Source organism: Rhopalosiphum maidis, chromosome 2 (assembly GCF_003676215.2).
Source record: "Rhopalosiphum maidis isolate BTI-1 chromosome 2, ASM367621v3, whole genome shotgun sequence".
Classification (NCBI taxonomy): Eukaryota; Metazoa; Arthropoda; class Insecta; order Hemiptera; family Aphididae; genus Rhopalosiphum; species Rhopalosiphum maidis.
In genome coordinates, this window is record NC_040878.1 from 22,379,435 (window position 1) to 22,405,785 (window position 26,351).

General features: G+C 25.5%; 3 protein-coding genes across 5 annotated transcripts; 1 reads left to right on the top strand and 2 right to left on the bottom strand.

Moving 5' to 3' along the window:
- Positions 1-396: 396 nt before the first annotated feature.
- Positions 397-3,285, bottom strand: LOC113553447 (adenine phosphoribosyltransferase-like). The gene is made up of 5 exons (XM_026956779.1): positions 3,082-3,285; positions 2,870-3,018; positions 2,139-2,376; positions 1,283-1,361; positions 397-600 (listed from the first exon to the last, which is right to left on the bottom strand). Exons 2-5 carry the CDS (start codon positions 2,959-2,961, stop codon positions 464-466), a joined length of 546 nt encoding a protein of 181 aa, XP_026812580.1. The 5' UTR covers positions 2,962-3,018; positions 3,082-3,285; the 3' UTR covers positions 397-463.
- A 5,031-nt stretch (positions 3,286-8,316) lies between these two features.
- LOC113552835 (adenine phosphoribosyltransferase-like) lies at positions 8,317-12,361 on the bottom strand. Of its 3 annotated transcripts, none has more exons than XM_026955798.1 (5): positions 12,218-12,361; positions 11,586-11,719; positions 9,731-9,968; positions 9,572-9,650; positions 8,317-8,552 (listed from the first exon to the last, which is right to left on the bottom strand). In XM_026955798.1, exons 2-5 carry the CDS (start codon positions 11,678-11,680, stop codon positions 8,416-8,418), a joined length of 549 nt encoding a protein of 182 aa, XP_026811599.1. In that variant the 5' UTR covers positions 11,681-11,719; positions 12,218-12,361; the 3' UTR covers positions 8,317-8,415. The 3 variants fall into 3 exon arrangements, with proteins under 3 accessions (XP_026811599.1, XP_026811600.1, XP_026811598.1); XM_026955799.1 differs by lacking the exon at positions 12,218-12,361 and adding an exon at positions 11,784-12,173; XM_026955797.1 differs by lacking the exon at positions 12,218-12,361 and having other exon boundaries at positions 8,320-8,552; positions 11,586-12,171.
- Positions 12,362-14,891: 2,530 nt separating this feature from the next.
- LOC113553088 lies at positions 14,892-17,027 on the top strand. Its single transcript, XM_026956233.1, has one exon. It carries the CDS (start codon positions 15,443-15,445, stop codon positions 16,235-16,237), a length of 795 nt encoding a protein of 264 aa, XP_026812034.1. The 5' UTR covers positions 14,892-15,442; the 3' UTR covers positions 16,238-17,027.
- Positions 17,028-26,351: the final 9,324 nt, after the last annotated feature.

The window sequence follows — 26,351 nt, forward strand, 5'->3', positions numbered from 1 at the left end:
ATAAGCATAAAAGTGGCTTTACAACTAAAAAAATTCATAAAAAACATGATTATTGGAAAAATATTTTGTAGTTGAAAAAAAATCATAAAATTTAAATTTAAATAACTTAAGTTAAAAAATTGAGTATCAAAGTATAATGTTACAAGTTGTTCTTGTAGCAATCGTTTGATAATATCAAAAATACATATTGAAATTTTAATTATTTTGTTGTAATTCAAAAATTATTATTTGAAGGTTCTTAAACTTTTAACCATTGAGTACAAGGTATATTATTATTTTCTATACATAATAAAATTAATGTGATAAATGATATAAAAGATTAAATATAGTCAGTGATTAGGCAGGGATACACGGAAGGTTCAGCCCCCCTCCCTCCCCCATACAAATTTAAAATAATATTTTATAAAATATTTATTGTATTTAAAAAAAATGATTTTCTTAAATTATATATATATTATTACATTTAGTATTTAATAAATGATTTAATTGGAATGTCAAATTTTTTGCGAGCTTCTAAATCACATAATTCCATAATAACCACTGCTTGAACTACTTCTGCCCCAGTTTTCCTCAAAAGTTGAACAGCAGCATCAAGAGTACCTAAAAAATATTGATGTAAAATTAGCATAATTTATAATCCACGTTTGGTGTATTACAATTTAAAATAATTTGAGTGTTTTTAAATAATTTATCTTAGATAAAGTAAAAATAAATAATAAACGGGACTCAAAAGTTCTAACAAATGCATATTATTTTTGGTAAGTCCATAGAACATCAAAAGTAAGATACAAATTTGTTTCACGATTTCCTGGTACAAGAAATTTAATTTTGCTAATTTATGCATATTTACGGTTTCTAATGCTAGTTATAGACATATTTTTATATAATAAGAAAAACAAAACTCCACTAAAAGTACACAAATATGCAAACGAAAATATGTATTTTTATTTTCAAATAGTAAGTATATTATTGGTTGTTATCGTCGATTTATTCCATTCATTAGTTAATTTTAAAATAATAGACACATTTTACTGCAATTATCAGATTTGTCATATTTACATTCCAAAGTTGGACCAAAAACCTATTGTTGCTAAATACTTACTACCATAATCTATAAAAACAAATTAAAAAATTTTAGTTAACAATTTTATTTTGCATATTTATCATTTTTTAGTTCTATTTTTGATGTTTTTAAATGCATATTAAAGAGCTATATACTTTTTTAGTGTAAACTTCTGACCCCTGATAATAAACTATTTAATTTAATATTTTAATTACATACCTCCAGTTGCTAACAAATCATCAATGACCAGAACTCTTTTTCCTTCTTTTAAAACATCTAATTGAACTTCCAATACATCCTATAAGCAAACATAATTTTAATAATTTGTAAATAAATATTTTTATTAATTAAATTAAATTAGCAAGTAATGAAATAAATAAAAATAAACTTTTCCAATACTTCAAGACAATTATTACTTGATAATAATTAACAATTATCAATAAATATATTATTATCTTTTATTTTATTTAAAATGAATTTAGAATAGTTATATCTGATAAATAAAACATACTCGTATTATATAAATATATAAATAAAAATGTTAACTAAACATTTAGAGATTGGCTAATAATTCAAAAAATACAATATGTTCTAAAATATATCTCTATTTAATGTTTAATAAGTATAGTATGCAATATTTGGTAAAATATTTGTGATACAGTTTTCTCTAAGAAAATATTTCAATAGCAATGTAGATTAGAACATTAAGAAATTTTATTTAAACTACTATATTTTTTAGTATACAGTGTATAATTTATTGTTTCAATAATTTAATTTACTAAACTTGTATTTTAAAAAGTACATATAATTACTATATTTTTAAACTTAAATTAAGATGATAACTAAAAATTATGCTCGCTTATGTTGCAACAGGTTTATAAAAATTATAATCCTCACTATTTATAAGACAATTATTCTGAAAATATCTTTATAATTATCAATATTAATTAGGCATATTATATTTTTTCAATTCAAAAATAAATATGTAGGTATGCAATACTTGTCACAATAGATAAAATATAATTGAATAAACTAAACTTAATTCGTTCATAGACAAAATACAATTTATAATTACTTTAGCATACTCCAAACTATACTCTATTTGAGCTACTTTTCCTGGTAACTTTCCCTTCTTCCTAACTGGAACACAGGGAACATTTAAATATAATGCCATTAAAGTGCCCAACAAAAAACCTCGAGCTTCCAACATGGCAACACAATCAACTTTACCACCAATTTCAATCGCATATTTTTTCAAAATATTACTTAACAACTTTAATCCATCAATATTTTGGAAGACATTGAATATATCTCTGTAAATATAATTGCAAATGTCATAGTTAAGATTGAATTATTTAAGATTATAAAACTTATTAAAACTATAAATGATTTATTGAAAGATGATATCTAATACAATAGAAAACTTAAATGATTCATTTACAAGAATTAGTCTTTAACCAACAATTTCAAAAAATGTAATTATAATAATCAGTAATACAAGCTTTATATTGATTAATTATACAGTTTTCACTGATCTTTTTCAAAACAACAATAATGATTTGTTTTAAGTAACAAATAATGTACTCTATACTTATAATATTTGCTCTAAATCTTATAATTGGTACTTATTAAGTATTTTAATTTTAAATCAACATAATATTAATAATTGTTATTTTATTAATTCAAGGTTAGTAGATAACAAATATTATACACTTGAAAAGATTATTATAATTACAGAGGCCCAAAGACACAAAATATATTGAAAGAAATTTCATCATTCCTCAATAAAAAAAATGATATACCCACCTAAACAATATTCCAGGCAAAGGGAAGTCTGGATATGACTTGATGTAACTCTTTAATACAAGAGCATCTTCTTCAATGGTAGTATTAGACATGTTAATTAACTTCAATGAAAATCCTTCAACACTCGAATAATGTAATACTATAAAAACCTAAAATGAAATTGGTTAAAATATGATTAGCCATTGAAGGTGTTAAAACCGAAAGAAAATTACCTGTTGCTGACAGTATCCACTCAAACACAAAGTCGATCACTAAGTGAACGTTTGTTTTCACAATCAATTTGCTATCGCCCGTGTTTATGTTATCTTAATGGATTTAAATAATGACGACACGTCATGGCGGCGATAAATTACATATCAATCGCTGTAAAACTGTAAAAGTGGTCTTGCTGTCTTGGCCTTTCGGAAACATTTGAAAACAAACAAATTTAATTAGTAAATACAACTCATTGATAACTGATAAGAGTACAATCATAGTTAGCAACACGAAAACTTACTGTATACCATACTGACCGGTAATCGGCGTACTCCTTCACAGCATGCGCATGCAACTGTAGCTCTATCACGAGTCATAAGTCATGACTGATATCCATGGATTCTCAAAAATTCCGCGCGATTTACACTATTTTTTTTTAGGGTGGTGGCCCGCGGCCGGGGAGGTGCCAGTAACGCTTAAGCCGCTTAAGGTATTTATACCGTGTTAAACTAATAATTCTTTTCATTCCAACAAGAATATAGATAATAAGCACTAACAATTTTAATTTCTGAGCGGAACTGCGGAACTATGAATGTATTAATTTTAAAATTATATTATTTTTTTTTTGATATATGTAGGACGTATTATTTATGTATACCTTCACGATTAATATTTAAAAAAATGCTTTGATGTTCAACTTCAATATATTTTCTGGACTTGTAGTAGGAAAACGAATCTAATTGGTACTTTGGCTACTTTGCCACTTTGTTGAGGTAAAAATTATAAATTCACAGTATCTAAATAAAAAAAAAAAAAAAGGAAAACAGTAATTTTTACTGAAAACCAGTTTTGATTAAATCGATTTATTTATTTTATTTTATTAAATACCGAATAACACAAATACTCGATATTTTAACCAAATGTTTCTAATAGTTTTTATTATCATTTCCTATGTGCATAGTATAATTTTAAAAATTAAAAAAATTTTTTTTTTTTTTTTATTTGAATATTTTTTCAATAAAAAATGTTTTCTCTCAAAAACCTTAAATATTTAATTCAAGGTTCCTCATATGATTTTATTGCAGCTATTAAAGATACATAATTTTTCTTACAATCATTTAAAGTTTAAATTCACAAAATTCGTCAAAATCATTAAATATTGGAAAATTATTTTGTAACGAAAAATGTAAAAATGTTCAATTTGTATAAACTACTAATTATCCAAAGCTTAGGAATTTAACTCAAGATAAATAGTTTATTCTGAAACCTGTAAAAAATCAAATACATTATAATATATCACAATTTTTTTATCAAGATATTTTAAGTTCAAATTATTAATTAAAACAAAGAATAACAATTTTAATTGTTTTGTTATAACTTATAACTAAAAAAATATTATTCACGAGGACTTAAAACTTTTATGAATATTATTATATTTTTTTTATATTTTGCAATTATACAGTATATCTATATAATAATATTTCGAAACATTCAGATTAATTTTAAAGTTTGCCTTTTTTACTACGAACACTATGAACAGCTCGCATGTATTCACAATTCTGCAGTATAAGGTACTAATACTACGTTTTTTACTTAAAATGTAATAATAATAAAGTATATAAATATACTTAAGTATATACTATTATAATAATTAAATATTAATAATATGATAGATAAATACAATAACTCCTGTAACAATTAAATATACCTATCCCTAAACTAATAGTAAATAAGTAAAATAAGTTTTTTTAATAGCAATACCAAATAAAACATATTATTTAATATTTTAATATAGTTAGGTATGTAATATTAACTGTCAAATGGTCTTCACTCAGAATTGTTTTTAGTAAGTACCTATGCGATGATTTATCATAGAATTAAAATTTAACACATACAGTACCACAGGAGCGTATCAAGGGGGGGATAACCCCCCCCAACATTTTTTTGTATACATACCTGCAGTACCTAACTCATCAATACTTAAAAAACTGTAGATACAGCTGAACAGTTGTTACCTACTTTTCCCTTTTTTAATAACATTAATAATTATTAATTATTCCACAAAAACATTTAATAATTTTACTGTTATAGATATACATTATAGATATGTTATATATCAGTGTTAAAATAGTTGAAACACTGTATTATACTGACTATACCAAAGAGTAAAACAACCACGAGTCCACAAAAGTCGTTTTAAGTCATTTATAATTCATAGAAACACCAATCAAAATAATATAGTTTAAAATGATTTTAATTTTAATATTATATTATTGCAACTGACCACATTCACTCATCCTGTATTCCTGTCATCCAAATCCAATCTAGTAGTCTAGATATTATAGAGAGCCTATTGCTTATAGTTTGAACTTTGACCACATCTTCTTATAGGCACAAGCACAATACTTTATTATTTATTTTAGACTTTGATCGATCAGTGTAAATCGATACAATTCATTTATTGCTCTAAGAGAAGATTACAGAGAATAATAAAATAATACAATCTTTAGTGTAAAACCCAATACTTTGTTTACAAAAAAATAAATTGTTATTTATCACTGAAATGAGTTATGTGTAAAATACTATATTATATTAGTAGTAATACCTATAAATAGCTAGAAAATAGTTGAAATATTTTAAATATTTAAATTTTTTATCATAAATAAAAAACTATATCATAAACATTTGGTAAAAATGTTAAGTATCGACGGTTATTCATTTTCGAATTACATAAAACAAAAACAATTGTTGAATTTGCATAAAAATTCCTGTTTTTTCTTAAATGTTTGTTTTTCCCAATTATAAAAAAAGTACATATTAAGGGATTTTTAAGTTTCACCTCTTCAAAGAACAATCTAGATTTAATTTTATATCCAAAACTACCCTAATTTTTAAAAATCGAAGCATTTTATTCACAACTTATCCAGTGGCGTGTCCAGAACTTTTTTGTGGATGGGCCACAAAAGTTAAGTTCAGAATGGTTTTATTCCCTCCTCATATTATAATTTGATCTATTTAAGTTTTAGTATTTTTATTCTAAATGACTAATTTTTATATTTTTATAATAAATGGTAGCTTACCTTTTATTAAAACATAAACTCTTTAAATATTCAAATCTTTCATTTTTAATAAAATACCTAATCTAATCAAAACTAATTTGTTTCTAACTATAAATCATATTTTCATTTTTTATTAAGCATCGAACTTATACTAATTATAAAAAAATATGGGTGGGCACTTGCCTATTAGGCCCACCCCCTAAACACGCCACTGAACTTATCGTTAATACAAAAAAAACATATTTTGATGAAATCAATACATTTTATCGCTCCACTTTAAATCTAAAAAGTGTAGTATTAAAATCATAAAATATTGTCATTACTCATTAATATTCTAAATTTGCATTTATTTTAATAAATATTCAATTTAATAGCATATTAACAAAAAAAAAAATCGTCCATAACGTCCTTGATATCTACTAGGTGATTTATTTAAGTGCCTTTATTATTTCAAAAAGTTTTTACTTATTTAAAATGTTTTTTTTTCATAATTTGTTGTAAATTAAAGATATTTCTGAAAAAAAATAAATATTTTTTCCTTTTATTTCGTCATAATTTTCAGAATGACATCATAGGTAAATTTTAAATTTCATATTCTAAAATAAAAATATAAAATGTTGAACAAGTAGCTTATTATAGTTATCACTGTTATCAGTATTTAATGTATATATGAATGGAAAAATAGACCAACATTTTACGTAGCACCTAGCGCATCTGTACGAGTGTACGACTACTCTGCATATATAGCTTATCTATAGATACTTAAAATACTTAAGAGCTTATAACTAAATAACTATGCATTCTAAATACAATTTTTGTAAATTTAAATCCTCCAAAAAATATACTGTTTCTGAATATCACATTAATTATGTGTGTTATCATTCAAAAACTAAGATATGAAGACATGAATACATAATCATTACATAATTAAAAAATATTGTTTTGGAATAATTAAAAAAAAGCTAAGACTTTAAAATATTTAATGTAAATACTTAAATGTACCACCCGTATTTTTAAAAATATTATTCTAAAACAAAATTTCAAATTTATAAATACTATATAGGTATTTAAAAAAAAATAATTTTCAAGGTTTTGTTGGGTAACAGTAAAACTTAGAATTATTGTTAATTTTAAGTTATAAAAGATAAAAAAAAACATTTTTGAAGAAAAAAATTGTATTTTTATTTTATTATAGTTTTTTAGGAGTTGTATATTTTTTAATGATAACATTTATTTTAAATTTCATGTATTTTAGAGTTGGTAAATCAAGACCAAATGTATTTCAAACAAGTACTTATGTAGTAACCTTTTATTATTTTTAAGTATTTAAATACTTTTGAGCTAAAACATTTTATAATTTGTACAGTTTTCTAACATGATACAATATGCTACAATATTTTACCAAACATTACATATATATTCGCATACCTACCAATATTGCCCCTACACCCATCCATGCTTCCAGGGTTTAGTAAAAATGTTTAAATGTCAAATTCATAGAAAATTTAATTAAATAAACCATATTATATCATAAAAAATACATTTTTTTTTATATTACCTGTTTTGGTTGAATTGTGTTAGTATATTGTTATTATTTAAATATTCATGTTTAGAATTCTTCTTAGTTTTTTGTTTATTACTTAATAGATGAAATAATTTAATTGATTCTTCAAAAGCTTGTCTGGATTTTTATACAAAATGACTCATACAATATGTTATTTGTTATTTTATATTCAATGAAATAAACAATACTTACATAATTATTTAATAATAACTTTTAGTATACTATTATATTAAATTAGTAAGTAAATTAAATAGTCCCATTATCAATAATACAACTAAATATCTGTAGCATATTTTAATCCTAAATTCTGATTTGAATCATTTTTTCTTTCGAGTATAATTTTTAATGATTTATAATTGAATATTTGAAATCTTACTATTACAGTATATATATATACAAGAGCACTGAACACATTGAAACAATAAAAAATGTATAGTTATTAACAATTTTGTAACTCAACAAACAGTGTATTGTACACTGAAAACGCTTTAAATAATTAAGTAAGTCTTTTAAATTATAATTCATCAATGGGTGAAAAAATATTTGAATTCAATCAATATTTTGGACAAAAAAATTATACAATTATTAGACAACAATATTATAGAATATAAACATCACAGATACATTTTTTTTTTATATATAAAATAATAATTTAATAATAGTTATTTATAATACTACAATATTATTAAAATACAAAAAAAAATAGTTTATTTGTTGCCAGCAAACAATTAATCAGATATTAATGATATTATTGGAAAATCTAATCTTTTACGTCCTTCTAATTCACACTTTTCCATTAATACTAATCCTTGTACGATTTCTCCGCCTGCTTTTTTAATTAATTTTGAAGCAGCTTTTAATGTACCTATTTAAAAATAAAAATATATTTAATTAAATTAAACACTATCACTATAGTCTATAATTTATTTTTTAAATAAGCAGCATGTATAGTGTGTTATAAAAAAGTATTTTTTATTAGTAAGAAACTGTTATTACTTAATAGTATAAGATAAGTTAAATGAAAAAAACCATACTGAAAAATAATAAATTATGTGGTTCTACAATAATTAAGTTGAATATTTTTAAATAGTGTATGATTATTATAGTACAAATTTCAATTACATATTTTAATTATTTTTCTAAAAATAAAAAAAATTACCCATTATTTATTAGTTTAATATCTTAACATTTTAATTATTATGATGTAATATTAAAAAGATTTACTATTAAATTATACTAAATTAAGATGCAAATAACTGTAATATCATATAGTTTATTCGTTAATTAAGTATTATTAAAAAAAAATAAGTTAAAATAAAATAATGTATTTATGTAATTTTAATAACTGCCCATAATATACCAAATTTTACCAAAAAAGTTGTGACCCTCCAGGTTAAAAATTATTGGTATATACAACAATACGGCCATACAGTTTGCCATTGAATTATAATATATTCTTAAACCATTTAAGTATAGTATAAATAGATAATCAATAGCACCTAACACCCATTGCAGGTAGTTCAATTTAACTACCTTAACAATTTGGCGGATGGTTGGATAAAATAATAGAGCACTATGCAAATGCCAAATTTTTTAAAACTTAAAACTAATGGCTAACATTTTTGTGAAAAAACTGTTAATAGTTTAAATTTACATTCAGTATTTTAAAATATATTTTAAAAAATACGATGTCATGTGATGAGAATAATTCAAACAAAAGAAAAAAATATTTAATATTGTCAATAATATTAATTAAGTACTTCAATATATCAATTTAAATGTATTATACCCATAAATTAAAATGGTGCTATCATAATTTGTAGTTATACCTTGACTTATTATAGTTCAAACAAATTAATATTGTATAAGTAATAAGTTTTATACCTCCAGTTGCAAGAAAGTCATCCACTATAAATATCTTCTGTCCTTTTTTAATGCTATTTAATTGTACAGTCAAAATATCCTGAATATAAATATATAAAATTGTCTTAATATATTTTAAACAAATCAATTTTATACAAATATAAAATAATAACTAATTACTTCTCCATACTCCAAAATATATGGTAACTCAACGACAGGGCCTGGTAAATTTCCCTTTTTACTGACTGGTATGCATGGTACATTAAGATGTAAAGAAAGTATTGGACCAAAAATAAAACCACGAGTCTCCAACATTGCTATACAGTCAACTTTACCACGCAGATGATTAGAAATTTGTTTCAATATTTTTTCCAACAATTGTATTCCATCACCATGATTTAACACTGATAATATTTCCCTACAAAATAAAAATATATTCTCTGTAAATTATAATATTTAAAATATTTAAAGTTATGCTTAATATTAAGATAGTTACATTTTTGTATTATAATCTTCATAGGCGCAAATAGTGGGGCGCTTAGGGAGTATTAGCACCCCCAATTTTAAAAATAGCACCCTTAAATACTTTTTTATAATATCACTATTAGTAACTATTCAACGCTATGCCCGGAAATTAAGAACTTAAGCACCCTCAGTTTTTTTATTGAAAATGCGCCTATGATGATCTTACCATTTTTACAATTTTTTGTAAATTTATAAATTGTTAACTGTGATATTCAAAAAATTATCTCTTAAGTACAATTTATGTACTGTTTCAACTTTTAAATTTCAAATTCATAAAGAAACAATAAAACATTTCTAATATTTTTTAGTATCTTAAAATTATTTATTGGTTCTTAGTTGTATAATACATTATGAGGCCTATTTATTTTAATATTTATGAATATATTTTTTAAATTCTTATAAAGTTAAATTTTAAATAAATAATAAAATATAAGTCATCTTTTAAATTCAAAATAGAATTAACTTTAGGAAACTATATAAAATTTATAATAATTTTCTATGTTTTTCAGAAAAACGCATCAACAAAAATCATCAATTTTACCTATAGAGGTATATTATTTAATAAATGCATTAATATGTATTGTATGTAAAATGTATTTACCTCTGAAATATTAAACACTACTTGCCACATTTGCTGACAACACTGCAATTCTAGCATCTGACAAAGACCCAGTCATAGCAGTAAATGTTTTCCAACCTCATTTATAATGTAGTATAAATAAAAATAGACAAAGAAAAATCCATACAAGTAAATTTACCTTGAGCCGAAATGAATGTCCCAAACTCCAGATTAATGAAAACCCAATCCCAATCCATTCCTCAAAAAAATATTTGGTTATCAATTTATCATCCTAGACAAGCGCTTCACTTAGGATTACCAAAACAAAATTTAAACGTAAGCAGGCAAATTCTCGTCTTCATCTGCTAAAAACACTCCTTAAATCCAAAATGTGTCTCAAGTATACAACATTAGTTTATAGATACAATTTGACCAATCTCACTTATGGCATTCAAATTTGAGGCCCTATCAAACCTTTTAACAAATGCCCACTCCAAGCTAGGTATTCAATCTATTTGCTTCAAAATTCTAACGGGAGCTCCCTGGTTTATTTTAAACAAATCTCTCCATAAAGACCTCCAAATTGTCACAGTCACAAAACTTGCCAAAATATATTATAAAAGATTCCACTCTAAATCATCCAACCATTCCAACCCCCTCATCAAAAATATGTCTTCTTTTTCCCTTACCGGTAATGTTCAACGGCATCTAAAACGTATCTGGCAAAGAGATCTACTAGATCTAAAAATTTAAAAAAAAACTTGATCAATTCTGAGGAATTGTTAATGAAGGCTCCCTCTCTAAGTTTTCATCTGTATTTATTTTTATTTCTCCTAGCTATCAAACTTGCTTATTGTTTTAATTTAATCATATTGTAAATAACATTGAATTAATAAAAAAAAAATGCTTATATGTAATTAAAATATTTACACAAAAATAAAATGTATTTACTTATACATAATTCCTGGTTTAGGGAAGTCTGGAAAATGTTCAATATATTGATGTAACATTTTGATGTTATCCTCCAATGTGTTAGTTGATGTCATGATTTGAATATTCAAAATTATTTTACCCGAAATTTGTAACTAAAATAATTGTTTGTATTAAAGTTGATTAAATAGTTAAACAAATCTACACGGAACTCCGTACAATGCGAGTACTATCCGACTAGTATTTATTGGTATTTGAATCTGATAGCAATTGATGAAATTTTAATGTGAAATACAATAATATAAAAACAAATCAAACTCAATAATAATGCAGTATTGTACTATTGTGATTAACGATTACAAATTACAATATCACTAAGAAAATAACTACGCAATTAACGGTATACGTGATTAATATTTTGGAATTTTATCTCTAAATTCAATTCAATCGTAATTCATAGCATTTAAAAGTCAAAACAATCATAATATTATCTTATTATTTATGATGTATAAAATAGAACAGCATAATTCTCCGATATGTTAAGATAATATTAGTAATGACAGATGATTCAACTATGTGCACCCATTGACTAATTGAATTGACTATTTAGGACTGATAAGTTTTGAATAAGAACTGAAGACTAAAGTATAAACCTGTTAATTATGTTTTGTTTGAAGTTTGTTGTGTTTAACCGGCGACTGTTGATACAAGATAAACTTTATCTATTTTTTTATACACAACCATACAGTAATAATACACAACAGCCAGACGTCTGGTCCTGTATAAATGCGCGTTGAACCACAAACCATCTTGAACCTTTATCACATTATCAGTTTAATTTTATCACAATATGTAGAATAAATATACTCGTGTATACGAGTAAATACAAATAAATAACCTGTAGAACAAAAAAAATGCACTCAATTGTACTACCGTCTACTGATAGAACAATTAACACTAATTGAATGTATGGTATGTCGTGATCTTATAACGCGCCATCAATTGAAAATAAAAATAGTTTTTAAATATAATAAAGAGGGAAAGTAAGTATAACCACTTTGCTATACAGTTGGTCATAAGCAATGGCGTATATAGGGAGGTTTTAGGGGTTCAACCCCCCCCCCCTATGAAATGTATGGTTGGTACGGGCATTGATTTTGATTGTATAATTAATTGGAATTTAAGAATGGAAATTGTTTTTTTAACCCCCTGAAATTAATTTCTATATACATCACTTAACATAAGTGTCAAGTGTAGGTACTTTGTCATTGAGTAAATTACTGTAATGTACTTATGACTTATGTGTAATACTTAAATGTACTTTAAATCATTGCATATAAATCACGAATTCTTAGCGAAAACGGTCGTCACTCGTTAATCAATGGTATTATTGGTATCAAATATATTTTAATTCGGCAGTTTGAATTAATATAGTCAATATAGACTGAAAACATTGCATTTAAAAATGCTATTATGTTAATAAAATATATTAATATACAATGAAAGTTACCATTTACCCGTGAGTAACATTTTTAAATTGTACTTTTAATTTGTATATGAATAACTTATGAAAAATGTTGTATTAATTTAATTACATTTTTAGGGTTTTTGACCAACCGAAATATTATCATTGTCATTTATAAAAAAAAAAAATGATACAATGTCAAAATATCCATAAAAAGCTCAAAAAGGATTCAAATATTTTAAAAAATTTGTCATGTATATAAAATTCTAAGACAAATATTTTATGAAAATATCAAAATATCTATGGTTATTCGTCGGTTAATGGGAAACTGTTTTTTTTTTAATTTTACTTTCCTGGTTATTTTTAAAAGTAACTACTAGGCATTTTCACCCCAAAGGCCAAAGTAACAACTATATCCAACTTAATACCAGAAACCAGCCTCAATGTTAAAATTCAAAGTATTTTTACTATCCCAAAAGGTAATGAAAGAAAATATGTATATATATACAGAGTGATTCTTTTATCTTAATACACACGTTATATCAAAAAGTATTCAAAAAGTTTTTGAAAAATTTTTTTACATAGTTTCATCAAGTTGTAAAAAAACAACGTTTTTATTAAAAATTATATTTTTAAATATTTTTTTGAATGACAACAGAGTTCTAATTTCATATTCCAATTTTCTGAATATTTTGATACATAAAAATCGAATTTAGAACGAGTAGTTTATGAGTTATACGTATTTGAAGTTTAGACAAGCGGAGTAGTGGACAAACATTTTGCAGGGTAACCCCGTACCACACTACTCAGCGTATCAAAACTTCAAATACTTATAACTCATAAACTACTCGCCTTAAATTCGATTTTTATGTATCAAAATACTCAGAAAATTATTCTGCTTTGAAATATGAAATTAAAACTATGTTGTCATACGAAAAAGTAAAAAATTTAAAAAAATATTTAAAAATATAATTTTTTGATACAAACGCTGTTTTTCTAACAATTTGAAACTATGTAAAAAAATATTTTCAAAAACATGAATATGAAATAATGAGTGTTTTATGATAAAAGAATCATCTTATATTGTAAAATCAATACATTCATGCTCCGCTTAAAATTTAAAATAATATTAATTATTCAAATGTACACATTACTTTAAACCACGAATACCTAGTTAATAGTAACTTCCTTATTGTTTACGAGATGTAACTCAAAAATATATGACGCCCTATATTATAAACAAATAAATAGCAAATAACAAATAATTATTTAATATAAATAAATATTACTAATATATTCGCCCTTTGATTGCAAACTTGGAAGATAAAAATTGCTCAATTTATCTAAGAGAACGAATGAAAATAGGTAATTTTGATAAATGAAACAATAATAAATAATAATATGTACCTATTCTTACACTTATTCCACTACAATACACGGTATAATACGGTATTACAATTATTACACCATTAACAATATTTTAAGAATTTGTTTTACATATACAACTTAAATACATGTACTAAATTCTAAAGAACTAAACTATCTAAATAAGTAGTTAAATAGGTACCTATGTTAGTAATAAATAAAGCAATGTATAAACTATATAAATAATGATCCATTTATTATTACATTATTATTATGTTATTGTTCTAAATTAAATAAGAATAAGTCCTCTGTTTAAATTATTAATTAATAATGCCGTTTATCTTGTTACTAGTGTCTCCCATAAAATATCTTATCACAAATAAATTACTTTTGTACTATACAAAAAAAAAAACCGTAATTATTGTCATATTAATGGGTTACTAGATCTATTTTATATGTATAAATATTACATACATGATAAATATGGGCCATTTCCTATTAAGTAACAAATTCAACACTATGAAAATTGATACATGCATGCAGTAGCATATCTAGTGTTTTCGTTATTCGCATGACAGTTGTACTTTTTCTATTTAGCCAAGTGTGCATAATTTAATAATCTATAAACAAATGTTTAATAGATCGTGCAAATCGCGTATTATTTTATTTGGTGCCTATACTTTTTAAACTGTAAACTGAAGCTGGAATATCAAGATAACAAAAACAACTCCGAATGCAGACAAAAAAAGAATTTAATTTTGTGATCGATTTTGATTCTAGAGCACTTCAATTCAGAAAAAATACCGCTGAACTTCATTTAATAAGAAAACCTTCACAATACCTGCTATCGTCAATTCAACAATATAAGGCAAGCTCATAGTTGAATTTTTAATATTTTAATTATTTATGTATTTATTGTAATTCTGTATAAATTTACGAGGTTAAGCAATTGCAATTGAATATATTTCCGACACTTTTCTGAAATCGTTGTTCCTATTTTATATTATTTATCTGTTATAAAATAGTAGTAAATAAGTCACATATAGACATGTTTCAGTTTACAATAATTCTATTAATTACTAGCTTTAAAGTGTATCACGGTTTTGCTTATCAATGTCCTAAATCAATCCCATATTCAACAATACCGGGATTATCGAGAGTTAATTTACCTGTATCAAATGCACTCATCCATTTTAAAATCGAAAACGAATTTCTAATAGATTGTCATGGTAGGACAAGATATGTCTGTGTGGAAATTACGGCAGATACTTTACAGAATAAGACAAAAAATTACGATAATGATTTACATGTGCAAACCGGAGGAGATTATAAAGAACATATAATAGCGTATTCTCTTGGAGGATCAAATGATTCTCTGAATGTATTTCCACTTAACCAAAACTGTAAATCAAGGCTGCTTAACAGTAATCTTGAGCAAAAACTTGCCAAATTACTTTCTGAACATTTGCAAATAACATATATAGCTGAACTCGAATACACACATAATATGACTGATGTACGGCCAACACGCATAAACACAATATATATGGACGAAAATGAAAATATCCTAAGATCTGCAGGGACGATAAATTCACCACCTAACACACCCTGTAAGACAGTAGATCAGGTATATCCTACAAAACGCAAAAGATCTTTGATCGACATTTTTAAAAGTCCTAAAAATTCAACAACAAATATAAATTGCTTGGATGGATGTAGGAGGTCAGAATGTTTTTCAAAAGTTGAAGATCGTGATAAAAGATGTAGTTCGTATCATTTTCATTCGGTGCATGCTAATACACTTTGTACTGGCCAGTGGTGTTATTGCTGTTCATATTATTGAAAAAATATATTGCGTTATCTATACTGATATGTTTTTTTGTATAAGGACATAAAGGTTCAATGGTCTCCAAAAAGATTTGTTGAATTATGTATTTAATTAATTAAATACATAATAATACTAATCAACTTAATAAGTTACTATAACTGAATAATGTACTAATTATAATAATTAATAGTTATTTATACACTAATCTTAATATAAACGCATAAGGTTATAATATTATCATATTAAAATTTTCATTGTAAATGCAAATATTGAAATATTTTGATGTTACTTACATTCTTATGTATTAATATAAGTATAATGTTTGTGTAATTTGTGAATATTTTTTAGTTTTCTATACCATGTACGCAAAATAGTCTATTTAAATATTATCACCATATTATATTTTATTTAAATGCCTATGCTGTATATCAGGGGCGGATCCAGATCAAGATAACAGGGGGGGGGGGCGATTTTTAAAGGACACACATTAATTTTGATAAAGTATTTATTTAGGTACATACATATGTTACTTTCCACAGTCTCGTACAGAACAAAAAAAATATTTTTTATAGTAGATAATAGTAATAAAAAAATATATCACTATAATTTTGTTACCCTTGAAGTATAATTACGTCAAAAACTAAAATCAGGGACTTAAACTATTTTTTTTTTGTGAGAGAACGGGGGGGAGGGCAATCGCACTCCTCTGGATCCGCCACTGCTGTATATTATGTATATATACCTATGTTGTGATTTATATTTCAATTGAATAAATATATGATAATCTTTTTATTTGTAAATTTTTACTCTTCAAATTTATTACCCACCATTTAATATATTCTAATTAAATAATAATTTGCAATTATCTAATTAAAAGAAAAAAATCAGAACGATAGTTGTTATTCATAAGAATAAAAATGATTCCGCATTCCATATTTTATTAAACGACATTTAAAAATGACATACTTTTTACTTTTTTAATTTAAAATATGAAAATCTACAGTATGTACCTACTATGTACAATAATATACAATGTGTAAAAAAATCAAATTTAAGGGAAGGGATTAGGAGACGTAAGTTGGATAGTTGAACACACCGAAGATTACCTACATGGTTATACATATAACTATTATAGACAGGTAAAGTTAAAAAAAATATCGATATCTATATTTAAAATACTTTCAAAAAGTAATGTATACAAGATTGCTTTATAGGTATACAAAAAGGTTATTTTTTATATAGGTACGAATAAAAAAGGTTCATAATACAACTTGATTTTGCTCCAAAATGGATTTACCAGTAGGTAAGTAAGAAAAATAAAAATATAATTATAATTGATGATCTTAAGTTTTAATATCATACATTTTTAAAAAGTGATATACAACGCTGGAGCTGTTGTTTGAAATCATGTCTTATTTAAAGCGAAAATAATTTTATTATAACAAATTAACATTAATGTAAAGAACATAATCACTTAAGACCAGACAATACAATTTAAATAAACAAAAAGCTAGCAATACCCTTAAGAGAAAAGCTAGGTACTGAAGAATAATATATTAAATCCAAAACATACATAAAAATACGAAGTAATGGACAAAAAATAAAATAGTTTAAGACTAAGAAATAAGAATGATCAAATATAATAATATAAAAATAAATTGTCTAGATTTGAATCAAAATTTAAATATTTACTAATATAGTTCTGACTTCTGTACCTAATATAATATATATAATAAATTTAAACATATACATCCATATTTTTTAATAAACGAGCACATAACCAAATAATATATATTTCATATACATATAATTACATAAATGATAAATTATTATGACAAATACTATAATACTGTAATTATATCAATAAATTTAAAAGTTAAAACTAATTTTTTTAAAGAATGTAGGTACAAACCTCCTTATTTTGGTGTCTTCTGAGTAACGCTAAATAGGCTAAATCAGCATTATAGCGACACTATTCACCTGGTAGTAGTAAAATACCACTAGCACGCAAATCACCTATTTTTAACCAAATGGGACGTATTTCATCTAATACCTTATAAATGGATTATTTAATTTTTCTAATAATATTAGGTACCAATTTTTTAATATATTTTATAATTTCAATGAATTAAAAAAAAAAACACTATTTATTGTACAAATTACAGAATAGGTATGTATATTCCAACTAAAAACTGTATGAAAAATGTATTAAACTATTATATTTTTTAATGTTTTCATGTAATATAAACTAGATATTATTAACCTACATAAATTAATGAAAAATCTTAATTAATACTTTAATAATTTAGTATAACAATAAATGATACTATTAGTTATATTATAGAATATTAGAATTTAAAACTATAGGTACTTAAACCGACCTTATAACACTTGTAAAAAAGTGACATTAGGTATTTTATAAAAATAATTAATCTTGATGGCTTGATGATAAGTGATAACTAAATATATGTAATTTATATATGAATAAATTAATAAAAAACTTTCTAGTTTCTACTTTAATAATCAGTATCATTTTTCACGAAAATGTATGAAATATTAAGTAATTTAAATTAATACAAAACCGAATAAACAATTTTTATTTTCAAAAAAACAACTAAGTGATAAGAAAATTGGGCTATTGTAATTATAGATACCTATTTATATTAATTATTATCTATACTTTTTATTTATTATTATTACAGTCATAGTCATTATAGACTTTTTATTATTTCAATTTGTAATCAACTTATTAAATGTTAATTGCTAAATGTGTTTTTTTAAATTTATAATTGGCGTGTAATAATTAATAATTATTTAATCATTTATTTATCACTACTATCTCAACTGAACTTCAAGGTTTTCTTTACGACACTTACACTCCCTTTATTGCAGTCTGTTGCATATTGTACAAACTACGTTCGTAACCATCCAATTTACAAAATGATACGTGTTGGCCGTCTTGCTGACGAACTCCTCTCTAATCTTTTGTATTTTTTTTCTATTTATTATAATTTGCTTTAAAAATAATATTTTTATCAAAAATCTTGCACCTGGGCCTGTCTTATAAATAAATAAATTTATTTGAACATGATATAATTGCATATAATATATACGCAGTGCAAGCGTGGCGTACTTAACATTTATGTTGTGAAATATATAGTAATATTTTATATTACTAAAATATATAGTATATTGTAGGTCGCCCATCATCCATCCAAAACTATTTGTAACTACTTTTCGTAGTAAAAACTATTTAAAATTATATTATTATCCGTTGGCCATTCGACTCTCACACACGGCACACACAACAATAGTAAAAAAAAGAAACTCAGAAGCGATCGCTTCTTTTTTGACGATATTATATCTGAGTAGTGCGTATTGATCTTATGATGACTGACTGACTAAAATATAATAAGACATATTAATAAAGGTATGGACTGCATATCCACTATATTATAATAGGTAGGAATACAGTAGATTCTTATAACTTTGACAAAGTTGTACAAAAATTAAAATAAGCTTTTGAAATAACACCTCTATGACTTTAAACTTTGAAGTGTTCATATTAATTTATTAATTTTAAATAAGCAACTATATTAATATTCGTTCTATATTAACGAAATAATTAAAGTGATAGTTCCAAACTGCATGCTTTGTATAATATTGCACATTATTTGTACAATTATAATAGAATACATTTGATTATTATATAAGTATTATCTCACGACTCACCACAAACTTTTCATATTTATACCGTTATTTTTGAAATTTAAAATTAAATTCTATAAGAAATTCTTATAATGTATGCCTGTTATACTTTCTTTCGGACCGTCCAGCCATCCTCAAGGACCACGGGTAAACTCGTTGTCACGTTAACCAAAATAATGATAAATCGGTTAATAAATATTCGTTTCGTTTCTGTACATAATTATTATTAATTTAACGACAATTTTTAATAAAGATATTTTTTTTACGACTTTTTCAATAATATATTTTATAAACCATCACTATGGTGCCTTTCTAACAATCTTCTACAGCTTTGACAAAGTTGTGTACAAATTAAAATCAGCTTATAGTCTTGATACATAAAGTGGGATAAATATTTCAACCATTTTTTTACTTCCCTAATGTTTTTTATTTATTAGAAACATAGAAATCCAACAATCTCGAACACATTATACTTACATGAGTATAAAGTGAATCGCCACTGCAAATGTCAAAAATGACATTGTATACGTTTTATTAAATAATATTTAGGTATGTTAAAAATAGTAACGTTTTATAATTAATTTCAAATTTTACACACAGTTAATCGGTAGTGCACAGACTTATCCTGTCACTTTTATATTGCTGTTCTCGAGCCGTTCGCCAAGTACATAGAATTGTCCCTGACGGCTTCAGGCTCATACCATAATCATTAATCACATCACGGTAACAATTAGCTCTGCAGAACGGAGCATTTCTTCGATACTGATTATAATGTATTATAGTTCCCCATCAGAAAGGTAAAGCAGGAATTCTGCACGGCGATTTTATGTCCGTAAACTTATTACCGTATTGTTTGGGGGGGTTCCGGTCATTTCATAGATTCTATTCGGCACAAAGATGGCTAAATATGACTGTGAAAGACTCCTCGAAGTCTTCGGAGATAATTCATGCACATCGTTCTCGGATACTAATTGTCGTAAACTCCGGCAGGTATAGTTGGATTAGGTATTATGTCAAAGCGTTTAGTTATCATCAGCCGGTACCTTACTACACCATCAACCGAACTTAATCCGGGACTGGATACCCACAAATGCCTTCGACATTCATAATTATTCATGTATTATATGATCGACTTGACGCTGACCGCGAATTTCGATAACGTACAAATCTAAAAAATTTAATACAAAATTAATCGTTTTCTGTGTTGTTAATTAATAGAATAAAAATCCCGTTAGACTTTGTAATGTAAATATCTTAACGATTTACGCGTTGATTGTAAATGGATGAATAAACATTTTATAAGATTACTGATAACCGTATTAATATTATTATTGTAAAACATAATTTAAGATTATTTCTGAGAAAAAATTCTTGTCATAAATATTTGTATAATTTACGGAAATAATGACTAAAAACGAAAATAAAAATTGGTAAGCAACTCATATTATTTATAGTGAAATGGCGTTTTATCGACTTACATATTCGTATAGGTACAAAAGAGAAAATGCTTTCCTTCACACACGGGACGGCTAATATAATGTGCGTTAATTCTGCAATATAATATAATTTTAATTCATATCCAGTCGTCGCCGTTGGTTTGATCTAAACGGAATTTGCTTACACTGAATAGCTGTACACATTCGTCCGCGAAACCGTTTTTACTGATTTTCATATACGACTTCGGGTATATACGCGTAAACGTTTTAAACACGTCATATTATTGGCACATTATGATTTGCGGTTGTAGATTTCATTCGGATTTTTTGGTTTAACAAAAAAATTCACACCGACACATCAAACGGTATCCGGTACGCGTATCGCACAAGGTGCGTCCAATGTCCATTGAATTATCATGGTACTGCAACGGTGCAGGCAAACTTTTACGCGTCTTAAACACTACCGTAAATTACACGAACAGACAATAAAATAATGAACGATCGTGGTCTACATACCTGCTGTGTCCGACTACGATATATTATAATATTATTACCTATATAATAATAATAATAGATTACAAGACATTAGTAGTGTAAAAAGTTTGGTGTCCCAAAGCGAAACACAGATGATACGGGTAGTTGATTTAAAAATAATATTATGATACAGTGAATCGATAGATCTTCGTAAACGTGAATTATTAATTATTATATTATACTCGACGGTTGTATAATATATTGAATTATGCTTTTTTAAAAGAAAGGTTAAAACAAAAAAAATAATTACAAAAACATCTACGTCAATACTCAATATACATTATTAAGTTAAAATATTAAAAATCATCGGTAATTTTTCAAAATTAAAATACTTTGCTGAATAAACAAACAACGACGTCGTCAAAACATACGCGTTGTCATGATGTCAATCGATCGGAAATTGCCCACCAATAATATTATAATAATAATAATAATAATAATAATAATAATATATAATATAATATATATATATATAAATTTATCATTATACAGTCCGTGGGAATATCCGACGTACGAACGCGCACAATATTATATGTAACTGACTTTGGTGCCTATTGCAGTCATATTGTACTGAACTTCTAAATAATAATATATAGAAGTTAGTTTGTTAAGTTAATTTTGGTATGATTAGTGTTGTTTAAAATGTTTTTCACGTATAGTTCAATCGAAAGATGTAAAATATTATAATTAAAAATAAAACACCTAAAAGTACAATACAAATAATAAACTTTCTCATTAAAATCAAATTGATTGTAATTTAAATTATATACATGACAATTACTAGAGTATATATAAATAAACAATAGCTATTTTATCTTGTTTTATATCAATTTATTAAAATACTTAAAAATTTAAAAGCTAAATTTATTGTGTTTACAAATATATATATATACGTAAAGCCGTAAGTATACCGATGGCCTCTAAAATTATGATTTTCCTGGGCTGTTTTTTTCTCCCAGTCCGCCACTGTTTATATATATTTAACAAAAGTATATATAATAAAAATGTGGTCTTAAAACATACTCCAAAAACTATAAATTAATCATATGTATTATAAAATGATTTTTATGAGAAAAATGAACACAAAGTAATATGATATATATATATATGTGATATGTGTTATACTATTATGATACTATTTTTCGTATTTCTTTATACTGGCCATTTTTTATCAAAAATAATAAAATTGCTGTCGTCAAGGAAAAGATTAACTTTATTGTTTATTTCATGAATATAAAATACGAACATTTATAAATTATGTCTCATTACCAATTTAGAAGTGTGCTGGATAACTACTAACTGCCAAATCGAATATTTTTGAATCGTCATCTTAGTTTATTTTCATTTTTTTATTTTTCTTCTTGTACCTATCTAAAATTATATTAACGTTTTGTGGTCACAATGGACAAAATTAACTTTGCAAGTTTACCTAACATCTCATCGGAGTCTAACCTGCAGTTGTCAGCAATAAACAGTTTGAAATACTCGCACCGCAACGCCATTCCCATGCCGAGTATATCTATTACGAAAAACTCTAGCAGTTTGTTGAAGGACGTGATCGTTACAACTATTCTATCGAATAAGTCGGATCAGCCGAAAACAATCATGAATGGCACGAACCTAATCAAATGTAAGTCTTTGCCCAATATTTTTACATCATTAGAGTCTGGACAGTTATCCGAACTAAAAGAAATTAAATGCCTACGCCGCACCGCATTTTCAATGCCAAACATATATATTATGGAAACAGAAAACTCTAGCAGATTGCTGAAGGATGTTCCGGTTACAATTGTTCTATCGAATGAGTCGGATCAGCCGAAAACAATCACGGACGGCATGAACTTGATCAAATGTAAGTCTATGCCCAACATTTTTACATCATTAGAGTCTGAAATGAAAGAAATGAAATGCCTACGCCGCACCGCATTTTCAATGCCAAATTTATATACAATAGTAGCCGATCGCCAAGAAGAGCAAAGTGATACGACACACCGTAAAAGTAAATCTTTATGGAGTAGAACCAAAAAGTTTATGAGACGTATGTGCTGCTGCGCATAGTTGAAGTAGTTTCGGTCACTTATAAATTTATGAATATTATATATATATATATATATAATATGTTTTTGTTAGTTTATTTTCATGTTTGTTTGTTTATATTTGTTTATGTTTATATTTATAATGTTACCTATCTTGAATAAATGTTTTTGATAACTTATTTCATATTGGTTTTTACTTAGTATATTATTAAAAAATTACAAAATGGTATTGTAAAATTAATTTATACAATATGAAAATTATGACTGTATTTTTGAATTTGTAAAAAATTTGTAAAAAAACGCATAGAAAATCTTTTGTGATATAATTGTCAATTTTTTTGACCAAGGAACAAAAAATGTATTCATAACATATATCGAACTATATTTATTTATTAAAAATATGGTCTGGTATCTCTACAGTACTGGTTACATTACAAGTAACATTTAATAATTAAAACATTATAAAACAATTAAAAGATAAAATAAGAAAAAATGTACAATGAACAACAAAGAAACAATAAAATATTTATAATAAAATACAGCAAGTTAATTAGAAGAATGAGTCGATTCAGTATTGACAATTTTCATCATTCTTATAAGTGGCTCATTAGCATTAGCAATATAGTTTGTGTTACAAAAAGGAATATAAAACCGATAATTATTACATTTGGCCAAAGTAGGAATACAGTGGATTCCATTTAATGTGAGCACGTTGGGACCAGCCCTGTTTGCTCACATTAAGCGGTTGCCCATAAAAATCGAAATTAGTTAAAAAAAAAATTATAATATTAAAAAAAGTCAACAAAATCCCTTTGTGTATGAATTTTTATTTTTTTTCGATTAAAATGTACTTATTGTAAAAAAGTACCAGGATGATGGGAAAAATATTTAAAAAAATATTCAAGTGAAACTACCTCTAAAAATTGATCAAGACAGATCAAGGGTTAATTTAGGAACAAAATTAGTTTATGATACATTTCAATAAGTATATTATACTTAAAAATCTATAATTATTTTATATTTTATTTTATATGCTACCCGTTCCTCTAATTATTAATATATTTTTAACGATTTTCTGCAACTATTTATATACAATTGCATTATTTAAATTCAAACGCAGTGAAAATATATTAAAACAATTGAAAATTACCATAGGTGTGCGCAGACATTTGTGGCAGGGTGGGCTAAGTCAATAAATATTAATAAACCTAAACTCTGATGGAAGAAACAATTAAAATGTTATATACTTTAATTTACCTACTCATAATTACCCACTATTTAAGACATAAATCATTCATATGATTAAAAACAAATTATATTGTATAGAATCCCATATTTTTTTTTTAATTAAATAAGAAATATTGTAATTGCCAACACAGTTTAATACAATTTCGCAATGTGTAATGGTAATATGACATAATATGTTATCAATTTTATTTTTAAAGAAATTTAATTTATTATCATTTTGTATCAGTTATTTTTCACCTACCTATTTAATGTTTTATGATTTTTGAAAAATCAAAAATCGTTGTGTTTAGAACATGTATTACTATGTATAAAAACTTCGGTACGGCTCGCATGCAGGGTGTGCCACACCCGCCCACCCCTGTGCGCACGCTTATGATAATAGTCCAATAGATTGCCAATAAGAAGATATAGAGATATAGATAGATTGTCAATAGACCTATGGATGAAGTTCTGTTATGCTATCATTTTCTCTTTGATCTCTGCCGCCAGTCCATTTGTTAATAGGTCTATCGTCTATAATAATACATTATTAACATAGACGCAAATAGGGGGGAGGCTTTAGGTGCTAAGCCCCCCCCCACAAAAAAAAAAAAATTCCATAAGTATAATATTAATGGTTAAAAATAATCGAAATTATTTTAAATTAAAACATGTTTATATTTATAAAAAATGTAAATATTAAAAATCTATCCAGTCAATGCATAGGAAATACTCTTCTTTATAAAATATATAATAGGTGCTTTTTTCCTAAACTAAACCAGAGAGTCGAAATCGTGGAAATGCGGAGTATCTTTATTCCTATATTATGTGGGACTGTGGGAGATAGATAGAGAAAATAAATGCTGGTGTAACGGCTCCTTAAAAAGGACAAAATTAAATTACCGGCCGGGGCCCAGGACACCGGGACATGCCATTAAAACTATGACAAATGGCAATAGGAATACCTATACCAGCTATATCTATTATCTACTACGGTCTATGATATTATGTATATAGACTCGCAGTGGCGTATTTAAGATTTTGTTAAAGGGGGATATACGTTGGCAGACATATATTTCCTCATTTCCTCGACATGGAGGGGGGGGGGTACACTTATCACCACTGTTTCTCAAAAATGTTAAACATTGTATATAATATATAAATATGTTATGCATTTATGCTGGATTA